This window comes from Rutidosis leptorrhynchoides, chromosome 10 (assembly GCF_046630445.1).
Source record: "Rutidosis leptorrhynchoides isolate AG116_Rl617_1_P2 chromosome 10, CSIRO_AGI_Rlap_v1, whole genome shotgun sequence".
Classification (NCBI taxonomy): domain Eukaryota; kingdom Viridiplantae; phylum Streptophyta; class Magnoliopsida; order Asterales; family Asteraceae; genus Rutidosis; species Rutidosis leptorrhynchoides.
In genome coordinates, this window is record NC_092342.1 from 243,362,134 (window position 1) to 243,374,462 (window position 12,329).

General features: G+C 32.6%; 1 protein-coding gene across 1 annotated transcript; it reads left to right on the forward strand.

Moving 5' to 3' along the window:
* The first annotated feature begins 3,964 nt into the window (after positions 1-3,964).
* On the forward strand, positions 3,965-4,610 carry LOC139870919 (uncharacterized). Its single transcript, XM_071858680.1, has 3 exons — positions 3,965-4,160; positions 4,244-4,486; positions 4,581-4,610. The coding sequence occupies exons 1-3, from the start codon at positions 4,032-4,034 to the stop codon at positions 4,608-4,610; spliced, it is 402 nt and encodes a 133-aa protein (XP_071714781.1). The 5' UTR covers positions 3,965-4,031.
* Positions 4,611-12,329: the final 7,719 nt, after the last annotated feature.

Genomic DNA, 12,329 nt, shown 5'->3' on the forward strand with positions numbered 1-12,329 from the left:
AATGATTGATTTAAGGTGTTTATGGCGCGTTTACAGCAGTTATGTGTTATTTGTTGATTTGGGACGAGGCCAGGATTTGTGATATATAAAAACGGGCAAGAATTGCTGAGTTTGGTTATGCGCGCCGCGCGTTTGTGCTTCAAAACAGATCAGAAGTTGTTGATTTTCGAACAACAATTTTTATGAAGAAACGCGCGCCGCGCATATTCATGCGTACCTCGCAAGTTGAGTCGGCCAGCTTTTTTCTTCTATAAATAGGGAGCAGTTTTCTTTAATGAGGGTTATCTTTTTAGCAGCCGATTTTGAGAGCATTAGGGGCGATTTTCAGTCACTTTTGGGGAATTCCAAGGTCACGTAAACGCTCCAATCATTCCGATTTCAAGGATCAATCTCGGCACTCATCAAGATTCATTGTGTTAGGTTGATTCTATTTTATCAAACAATGTTTTCTTCATTATTTGTTATTTTGTTTTCTATTGCTGCCATGATTATTGGCTAAGTTATTTAATGTTTGTCTAGACTTATAAACCTATGTTTTGGATGCTACTTAACAGTTATTCGTTTTATTTATGATGATTTGATGTTTAGATTAAAGAACAATTCTTATTAAATGTTAGACTTTTCGATTCAATTGGTTGTGTATTTGTTTGATAGGACGAGAGTTCATTAATTTAATGCATAAATTTACAATTGGTTTGTCTTAATTGGTTGTTTGCTTACTCGGAGACGAGAGTAAATTGAATTCAAAAGGCTAGACGAAATAGGGGTTAATTACACACAACGAGAGTTGGTGTGATTGCGATTCAAGTCTTCATCTCAGTTGAAATATTTGGTCACAATTAGTAGGTCTTAGGCTACGGGGAATTCCGTGTCGTGTAATTTTAGTTGAAGTGTTTGCGCTGGAGAATTCCAGGTGAATCGACCATATAATTCGCATAGGTTAGAAAATAACTGGAGCTTAATCTAAATGCATCCAAGACTAGGTGTAAAGAGTCTAGACGAACATTTGTTTTCCTATTTGATTTAAACTATCTTATTTTATTTATCTGTTTGCTTTAAAGCTTAAATCTTAAAATACCAAAAATATTGTTCTTTCTTGTTATTAATTAAAGCTATCTTTGATTTGGCTAATCGTTAAATAGCCACCAAAACTATTATCTCGTAATTTCCATTTTCTAGATTAACTTAGTTTATTTCCATTAGTTACAATCTTAATTTTCACGTCTAAACTGTCCTTGAAACGAATTCGGATTTACCAACTTTATACTATTGCACGATCGGGTACACTGCCCGTTAGTGTGTATTAATCCTTTTAACCGGTATTTTCCATTATATAAATTATAATGGGATTGTTGATCGAGAGTTTGCACCAAGGGGGAGTGTTAAAATATTGGTGCAAACAAAATTTGAAAATAAAAGCGCCACTAAAAGTGAGTTAAAGTGTTGCATGGAATTTGCAGATTTTGGTATGCTTGAAACACTCAAATGCGGCGCATCTCTTCATTGATGCGGCGCATCCATACACCAAAATGTCCCGAATGTTTTAAATGCGGCGTTTCAAAGGGATACGGCGCATCACCACAAAGAGATGCGGCGCATCTATATGTGATGCGGCGCATCACTCACATATCAGGTCCAGGCTGTTAAAGTTAATTCGAATTCTTTTGCTTATTTTGTTGTGTTATTGATCTGGTGGCCAACTAGTCTCCATGTTACTTGATTTGCTTTATTAGTTGTCATCATGCTTTATTAGATGGCTTAAGTGTGCCTTGTTGTTTGTTATGATTATGTTTTTGATTTCATCTTGTATTTAAGCTTGAAGCTTGTAACCAATTGAATTAATTCAAAACACATTCAGTTTTTCAATTGTTCTTACTTATTGTTTTCCTATTCTTTCATTTACAGCATTTAACTAGTTGTTTTACAAGACACCAGATTCAGTTGGGCAGTCTAATGGTAAGTAGAGTTCATTTGTGCATATGTTTTTTATATGTATTTTTATATACATTTTAAGTGACTTATGGATATGTTTTTCTATATGTTTTAAGAGCACATGAATTGTTACAAGCAGTGGCGGATCCAGATTTTTTTGGCCAAAATATGGAGGTTTGGGGGCAAATTATGAAGGTTTTGGGGCAAAATTTGAAGGTTTTTTGGCAAAATTTGAGGGTTTTGGGGCAAAATTTGGAAGGTTTTAGGGCAAAAAAAAATCCATCGGGAGCAAAGTCGAAAAATCCAAAATTTTTACACTGAAAATTTCAAATCCACTGGGGGCGGGCACATATATATATATATTTCAAATTTAAGCTCAATTCTTATCGGTGGATTTAGTTACTTATGTGCTTTTATGGGTGTTGTTGGCGCAACAGTTATATCTACACAAATAAACAAGTAACTTGGCATTTTAAAAGTAGGCTTTCTTTTACTTATAGTCCCAGGTCTTTTGATTTCCTTTAATAGCATAATAACAGAAGATGAAAGCTCCCATGAATGTTTTAACGAATTTATCCTCGTGGGATAGAGCAGCTGGACTCTTACAAGCTTTAATTCATGGTTGTTGGTGTACATCTTTCAAAACAGACAACACTTATTTTCTTTCTTGGTTTTGGTGTAAGTCATTTATTTCTTAACGTCTTTCTTATTTCGTAATTCATGTCAATTATAGATTTATAGCTGATATATAATGGACAGGGGGTCATACAAATTGGGTAGGTGAGTCTTAGGTCATGAGAAATTAGGTGAATATTGTGTTAGTAGGACTTGTACTGTACAAAAATACGTTTGGGTTGCCTTGTAAAACGTTTAAAGATTTATACTTGACTCTTGAGTTCGGTGTTCCCTTATTAATTCTCTATTCGGGGATATGGTGTTACATTTTGGTAGACAAAGTTATCATTTTTTATAACAAAGTTTGATGCCTTTTATTATGTTTTTGAGTATATTATATGTTTCTCTCTTCATTGTAACTTGCTAAAATTATAGTTGGGAGTTTAAATAAATACCATATGTAAAACATGATTGTTAAGATGGACTGTATGCTAAAAAAGTCAAAATACATCTCAAATTTTTAGTAAGCGGTTGAATTCAGTGACCTTTGTATTGAAACTTTGAATGCTAAAATAAGAAGGAAGAAAGATTAATTATCTCTACGTTCGAGGAGAATAGAGAATAATCTTCTAATTAAGTTTTTGATTATGTGTCTGGATGTTCTTGTTTTTGCGTTACATGATCTATATTTGATATTGTAGTTGACTTTGGTTTCAACAACTTGTGTAAATAAGAATTTGACGATGGTATGTTTATAAGTTATAATTGACATTTGTGCAGCCACTTTAGGTCATGTTATTATGATAATAGATCAAATGAATTGTACTTGGCATCTGGAGCAATGTTTGTTGAAATTACAAATTCTCAGTCAAGTTCAGGTACTTTTTGATTGAAACTTTATGTGTGGGTTCTTTAAATGATATCTGGTAATCGGTAATTTTTATACTTTTTACTTACATTTGTTTTATTGTATATGCAACATTGAGTTGTGATATCTTTTTGACAACAAAATCGAAGTGTCTATGACAAGTAATCACATCAAACTAATTAAGATTTGAAACTCCAGGTATGTTAAAATTCATATTTGTATATTTGTTAGAAAACAAATATGGAATTTTGTATATAACGATAACGATATATATTCGTTAATTTGTGAGTAGAAAACAAATTGTATATAACTAATTTTCTATCATTTTGAATTTGTATTACTCGAAATTTTTCTTTCAATTACGTTTGTACGATCATTCACAAACGCTTTTATAAATCTATAAGCAATTATATATTTCCTTATGTTTAAGCCCCGCGAAGTCGCGGGTTATAAACTAGTTTATATTGATATTATTTTTTAGCTGACATGTTGATATTGATATATATTGATATTGATATTCTGACCGTTTTCAAAAACCCGTGATGCTCATCTTGTTTAATTCTGGGTTTTGAGTTTTGTAACACCATCTCGTGTTGCTTACACACGAGAGAATCAAATGTTGAAATCAAAGATCGTGGAAATAAAGGCGGAAAGAGCACAACAGAATCGGGAAAAGAATCGGTCCAACAGTGATTCAACTATTTCCCCAGTTACCTCACCAGTCGTTGAACCTCCACCTTTACGGGTATGTTTATGTTATAAAAAGCTTTTTCTTCTCAATGTTAACAAATATAGTTTAACTCTTATTTGCTGTAAAATGATATTCAGGTTAAGTCTGAAGTATATCTGAGGAGCATTCACAAGCCGTTTGACATAGTAGCAAGAGGATGGGTTTTGAGTTTAGATCCAAAAGAGGTGGTGGGAGGGAAAGAGATTGGTTCAAGATACTATTCGGTTAATCCTCAGGTGGCAATTCAAAAAGACGAAGAGCTGATTAGGCCGTATGGACATATGGACACAATTATTGAAGCTATAGGCACGCCTATTGCATGGCCAAGAAATTTTGTCGAGGTATGACCTTCTTAAAGTGTACTTTTGTAATTATAAGTTATATTAACGCGAAGGTTTAAAAACTAACATATGAAATATATTTTTTTGTTGGTAGTACCTCTTGATTAAGAAGATTGCTTCATGATCGATCTACTCGTTCTTAGTATTCATGTGTTTACTTCTTTATGATTATCGCCAAATGTTACTAGACTTTTATATTTGATTTTTTGTAACTATGTTTACTTCCAGATGAAACATAACTGAGATTCTGAGTTTCCTATTAAATAAAAATCAGTTGTTGGATGTCTATTTCATTTATAGCATTTGTTTGTTTTAATTATAATTTTAATATCATGCCCATGATTATTTTATATTTATCATGACTATTATAGCTGAATTCCGCGACCTCAAAAATCGGTTTCATAATTTTACTTTGAGATTTAAGGACCCTTTTAAAAGGTCCTAATATATGTTTTTAGGACCTTTTTAATGGATCCTAATATATGTTTTAGGACCCTTTTATAATGTAAATAATTATATTATAGGACCCTAAAAAGGGTATCATCATCTTAGTTAGGATATTAGGACCTTCATTAACAGTCCTAACATGTGCTTTTTAGGACCTTTTTTGTGTGTTTTAGGACTCTATCGAAAGGTCGCAATATAGTATTTAGGACTCTATTCGTGTGGTCCTTAATTATTTTATAAGACCCTATTTATGGGTTTTAAAAAACTTATTTTAGGACCCCATTTGTGTGGTTCTTAATGATATTATAGGACCCTTATTAATGGGTTTCATAAACTTATTAAAACCTTTTTTAAGAATCCTAATATGTTTTTTAGGACCCTTAAATAAAGTCCATATATGTTTTAAAATATTAAAAGTCCCATCATATGACCCTATAATAAGGTCCTAATATGTTCATGAGACCCTTCTTAAACGTCCTTAATGATATTATAGAACCCTTATTCATGGGTTTCATAAACTTTTTTCAGCTATTAGGACCCTTTTTAAAGATCCTGATATGTTTTTTAGGACCCTTAAATAAAGTCCTTATATGTTTTAAAATATTAGAAGTCACATTATATGACCCTATAATAAGGTCCTAACATGTTCATGGGACCCTTCCTAACGGTCCTTAATGATATTATAGAACCTTTATTCATGGTTTTCATAAACTTTTTTCAACTATTAGGACCCTTTTTAAAGATCTTCATATGTTTTTTAGGACCCTTAAATAAAATACTTATATGTTTTGAAATATTAGATGTCGCATTATATGACCCTAGAATAAGGTCCTAATATGTTCATGAGACCTTTCGTAAGGGTTCTTATACATTTTTAAAACCCTTTTCTAATAAGGTCCTAATATGTTGTTAGGACCCTTATTAGTCTATTGGGACGCCACTGTGGGAGGACCAATTCGTTAGTGGTCCTATCAGCTCAAAGGTCCTATTAGAGTACATAATAGGACCTTCGCGGTAGTCCTATAAGCCCGTTTTTCTTGTAGTGGTACCAAACGTGGGTAGCAAACCCGGTACTGGTAAAGAAACCTGATGGGTCGTGGCGTATGTGTGTCGACTTCACGGACATTAACAAAGCATGTCCCAAAGACAATTATCCTCTACCCGAAATAGACTGAAAAGTCGAGTCGCTGGAAGGCTTCCTGTAGTGACCCGAACATTTCCATGATTATATATTAAATGAAAACTATATTTGCATGATTAAATGTTTCCAACATGTTAAGCAATCAAACTTGTTAAGACTTGATTATTTGAAATGAGTTTCATGTAGACAATTGACCACCCAAGTTGACCGGCGATTCACGAACGTTAAAAACTTGTAAAAACTACATGATGATATATATATATGGATATATATGTGGTTAACACGAGATTATGATAAGTAAGTATCTTACTAAGTGTATTAACAATGAATGATATACATAAAAATGAGATTATTGAATTAAGAAACTCGAATCGATATATATAACGATTATCGTTATAACAACGTCTTACTAAATACATATGAATCATATTAAGATATTGATACACTATGTTTAACATGATAAAATGATAATTAAGTATATCATTAAGTGTGTTAACAATGAACTACACATGTAAAAACAAGACTACTAACTTAAGGATTTCGAAACGAGACATATATGTATCGATTATCGTTGTAACGACATTTTAATGTATATATATCATATTAAGATATATTCATACATCATAATATCATGATAATGTAATAATTTAACATCTCATTAGATATAATAAACAATGGGTTAACAACATTAATTGAGATCGTTAACTTAAAGGTTTCAAAACAACACTTACATGTAACGACTAACGATGACTTAACGACTCAGTTAAAATGTATATACATGTAGTGTATTAAGATGTATTTGTACACTTTTGAAAGACTTCAAGACACATATCAAAGTACTTCTACTTAACAAAAATGCTTACAATTACATCCTCATTCATTTTCATCAACAATTCTACTCGTATGCACCCGTATTCGTACTTGTACAATACAAAGCTTCTAGATGTATTTACTATTGGTATATATACTTCAATGATCAGCTCTTATCAGCCCTTGTGAGTCACCTAAACATGTGGGAATCATCATTTGGCAACTAGCATGAAATATCTCACAAAATTACAAAAAATATTATAAATCATTCATGAATTATTTACATGAAAACAAACTTATACATCCTTTATATCTAATCCATATACCAATGACCAAAAACACCTACAAACACTTTCATTCTTCAATTTTCTTCATATAATTGATCTCTCTCAAGTTCTATCTTCAAGTTCTAAGTGTTCTTCATAAATTCTATAAGTTCTAGTTTCATAAAATCAAGAACACTTTCAAGTTTACTAGCTTACTTCCAATCTTGCAAATCCATTTCAAGTGATCATCCAACCTCAAGAAATCTTTCTTATTTATAGTAAGATATCTTTCTAATACAAGGTAATACTCATATTCAAACTATAATTCAATTTCTATAACTATAACAATCTTATTTCGAGTGGAAATCTTATTTGAACTTGTTTTCGTGTCATGATTGTACTTCAAGAACTTTCAAGCCATCCAAAAATCCTTTAAAGCTAGATTAATTTTTGTCACTTCCAGTAGATTTACCTACTAAACTTGAGGTAGTAATGATGTTCATAACATCATTCGATTCATATATATAAAACTATCTTATTCGAAGATTTGAACATGTAATCATTAGAACATAGTTTAGTTAATTCTAAACTTGTTCGCAAACAAAGTTAATCCTTCTAACTTGACTTTTGAAATCAACTAAACACATGTTCTATATCTATATGATATGCTAACTTAATGATTTAAAACCTGGAAACACGAAGAACACCGTAAAACCGGACATACGCCGTCGTAGTGAAATCGGGGACTGTTTTGGGTTAGAAAAATAAAAACTATCTTAATCTTTGAATTGGAAGTTTGTTTTCTGGAAAAATGATATTACATATGAACATGATACTATATCCAAAAATCATGGTTAAACACAAAGTGGAAGTATGTTTTTCAAAATGGTCATCAAGATGTCGTTCTTTCGACGGAAATGACTACCTCTTTAGTAAATGACTTGTAACCTGTATTTCCGACTATAAACTTATACTTTTTCTGTTTAGTTTTATAAATTACAGTTCATTATAAAACCATAGCAACTTGAATCACTCAAAACGGATATAAAACGAAGAAATTATGGGTAAAACAAAATTGGAAAATTTTACTTGTTGTAGCTACGGAAATTTTATAACAAATCTACCCTAATCATATCCTAGATAACTTATATTGTATTATACATGTATTCTAACATATATTATGTAATCTTGGGATACCATAGACACGTATACAATATTTTGACATATCATATCGACCCATCTATATATATTATTTGGAACAACCATCGACACTCTATATGCTGTAATGTTCGAGTTCGCTATACAGAGTTGAGGTTGATTCCAAAAATATATATACTTTGAGTTGTGATCTAGCCTGAGACGTGTATACACTAGTTCGTGGATTGATTCAAGATAATATATATTGATTTATTTCTGTACATCTAACTGTGGACAACTAGTTGTAGGTTACTAACGAGAACTGCTAACTTAACAAACTTAAATCATAAAAATGTAATAAAAAATGTTATGAATATATTTTAATCATACTTTGATATATATGTACACATTTATTATAGGTTCGTGAATCGACCAGTGGCCAAGTCTTATTTCCAACGAAGGAAAAATCTGTGAAAGTGAGTTATAGTCCCACTTTTTAAATCTAATATTTTTGGGATGAGAATACATGCAGTTTTATAAATGTTTTACAAAATAGACACAAGTACGTGAAACTACATTCTATGGTTGAATAATTAAACCGAATATGCCCCTTTTTAGTCTGGTAATCTAAGAATTAGGGAACAGATACCCTAATTGACGCGAATCCTAACGATAGATCTATTGGGCTCAACAAACCCCATCCAAAGTAACGGATGCTTTAGTACTTCAAATTTATCATGTCCGAAGGGAGTCCCGGAATGATAGGGGATATTCTATATGCATCTTGTTAAGGTCGGTTACCAGGTGTTCACCATATGAATGATTTTTATCTCTATGCAGTTTGCGAAATGCCTGATACGAGATGTGTATTTAGGAGAAATGAAATCTTGTGGTCTTTTATTACAATTTGATAAATATATAGGTTAAACCTATAACTCACCAACATTTTTTGTTGACGTTTTAAGCATGTTTATTCTCAGGTGATTGTTAAGAGCTTCCGCTGTTGCATACTAAATTAAGGACAAGATTTGGAGTCCATGTTTGTATAATATTGTTTAAAAACTGCATTCGAAGACATATATTGATGTGTAATATTATTGTAAACCATTATGTAATGGTCGTGTGAAAACGCTATATTTTAGATTATCATTATTTGATAATCGTTGTAATATTTTAAAAGTTATGGTTTGTTTTAAAATCGAATGCAGCCTTTGAAAAACGTCTCATATAGAGGTCAAAACCTCGCAACGAAATCAATTAATATGGAACGTTTATAATCAATATGAACGGGACATTTCAGTTGGTATCGAGCGTTGGTCTTAAAGAACCAGAAATTTGCATTAGTGTGTCTAACCGAATTTGTTAGGATGCATTAGTGAGTCTGGACTTCGACCGTGTTTTCTTTAAAACCGATTGCTTAACATTTTTTTTTGTTGGAAACTATATATTATTAACATGTAAATATTATGTGATATATTAATCTCTTAACGTGTTTGATATTGTGTGATAGATGTCTACCTCTAATACAAATCTCATCGACTTACCTAATAATAATGAAGAGTCGAATATATATTGGGAAGATTCACAAATTCCTGAAGAGGAATACGAAGAAGAAGAATCGGAAGAAGAGGAACCGGAAGAAGAGGAGGTTCCGGGGGAGGAAATATTAGAAACCATTGAAAATCAGATAAATAAAAGAAAATCCTCAACCAATGGACCAAAATTAATAATGGTCAATGGTGTTTCCACCGAGGAAGCAAAATATTGGGAAGATTACCAATTTTTCGATGAATCGGATCCCGATGAGGATTCCGATGATGTTATAGAAATTACCCCGACATAATTTGAAAAGACAAAAGAAAATAATAAGAAAAAAGGCATAAAAATAGAAAAACACGAGTCCAACCCCGATGACCTATATGTTAACATGAAATGTCCCGATGGAAAATACCGTCAACACCCGTATTTCTTAAGTTTTAGCTATTACCCGGGAACATCTAAGCCAACGGGTCCTTCTAGACCATTTGTGAAAAGAACGGCTCGTATTAGGGGAGCACCATATATCACTAGGAAATTAGCGAAACAAACCAAGTCCGAAGAAGAAGAAACAAGTGAGTCGGAATAAAGAGTTGTAATCATGCGGTGTAATATATGTAATATTTGATATCATGTTGTATGTAAAAATTACTTGTATTATTTGATAATTATCTTTTACGAATCTAATTCTCATCTGTTTTACAGTATAAAAACACAATGGACGTTAAGGATATACAACCAAAAATTTTAGAAGACCTACCCGGGGACATGATTGATGAAATCTTGTCTAAAGTAGGTCAGAATTCGTCGGCACAATTATTTAATGCAAAATTAGTTTGTAGAACATTTGAAGAACGTTCCAGGCATGCCTTAGTTTATAAAAGGCTTTCATTTTAAAGATGGGGTATATCACATTGGGAACACCGTAAGTTACGCCGTGTTTTCTTTAAAGCGTTAAATGCGGGGAACCCAAATGCAATTTTACGCTACGGGTTAAGAACCTATTTTGACTCAACATATCCCAACGTAGGACTTCGTGAGTTAGAAAGAGCTTCTAACATGCAACATAAAGAAGCATGTTATGCTTACGGGTTAGTGATGTTCGCTTCTCACCAAAGTGAGAAAAAGAACATCGGATTACCACTTTTAAATAAAACCTTCCCACAAGTGACGGATTCAGTAGTTGGGGTGAGAAACAAGGTTTTTAGATTATTACGGGGCTGTTGGGCATTACGAAACCCTCGTCCCTTTGACGACATTACAACATGCTGTCTTTTCAACGGCCACAACGGTTATGTTCTACAAGACCAAGGATGGGAAGTAGTCTTAGTAAAACTAGAATGCATGACTTGTTTCTGGACTTATGAATTACGTGTTTTTATTGCCTTTGCTGAACGACTTGCGTATTAACTAGGATTGTTGTCACAACTGTTTTGTATCAAAGTTATTATGTGCTATATTTCATGCTATATGCATAATAGCGGTATTGTAAGTTTGTGAAATATTGTATAAAAGTTTGAACGCGAAATATTTTTATAATCAGTTTTTCATATAGAATTGTAGTAGTTGAATTGTATATTAGTTACTAAGTATGAACTTAACGGGTAGGTATTACCCCAATTAAAACTATAAAATGCTAATATGAAGAAAAAGCTTTTATAAATAAGTTCATATTATGCTACGAAATACTATTGACTACTCTCAATATTCTATATGATTAACTTAATTCTTTTGGGCTATTTTTGAAGGAAATGGCACCGTCGACTCGTCAGAATTTGAACATGAGTGAGGAAGGCTTCCGTGTTTTCCTTGCAGCAAACATAGCCGCAGTACAGGCTGCAATGCAAAACAACAACAATAACTCTAAATCTAGCAATGCAAATAACGCCACAAGAAATCGAGTAGGATGCTCCTACAAAGAATTCATTGCCTGTAAACCTCTGGAATTCGATGGAACCGAGGGTCCAATCGGATTGAAACGATGGACCGAAAAGGTTGAATCGGTGTTTGCCATAAGTAAGTGTACTGAAGAAGACAAAGTAAAGTACGCTACGCATAACTTCACAGGTACTGCGTTAACATGGTGGAATACCTATCTAGAGCAAGTGGGACAAGATGCTGCGTACGAACTACCGTGGTCAGTATTCAAACATCTGATGACTGAGCAGTATCGTCCCAGAAACGAGGTCAATAAGCTCAAAGTAGAGCTTAAGGGATTACGAACACAAGTGTGATGACCCGGAAATTTCTGACCAAATTTAAACTTAATCTTTTTATGATTTAATGTTTCCGACATGATAAGCAATGAATTTTGACAAGTTTTAAAACTTTTGAAAATGATTTTTTTTATATAGCGGTCGACCATCCTGTTTGTACAACGATTCACGAACGTTATAACATGTATTATATACATATTTTAATAAATATAAGAGTTTTCGATATATACGGAATCTTGCGAATAATATTTATATACGAAATGATTAAAAATTTACTATTAAACGATGCT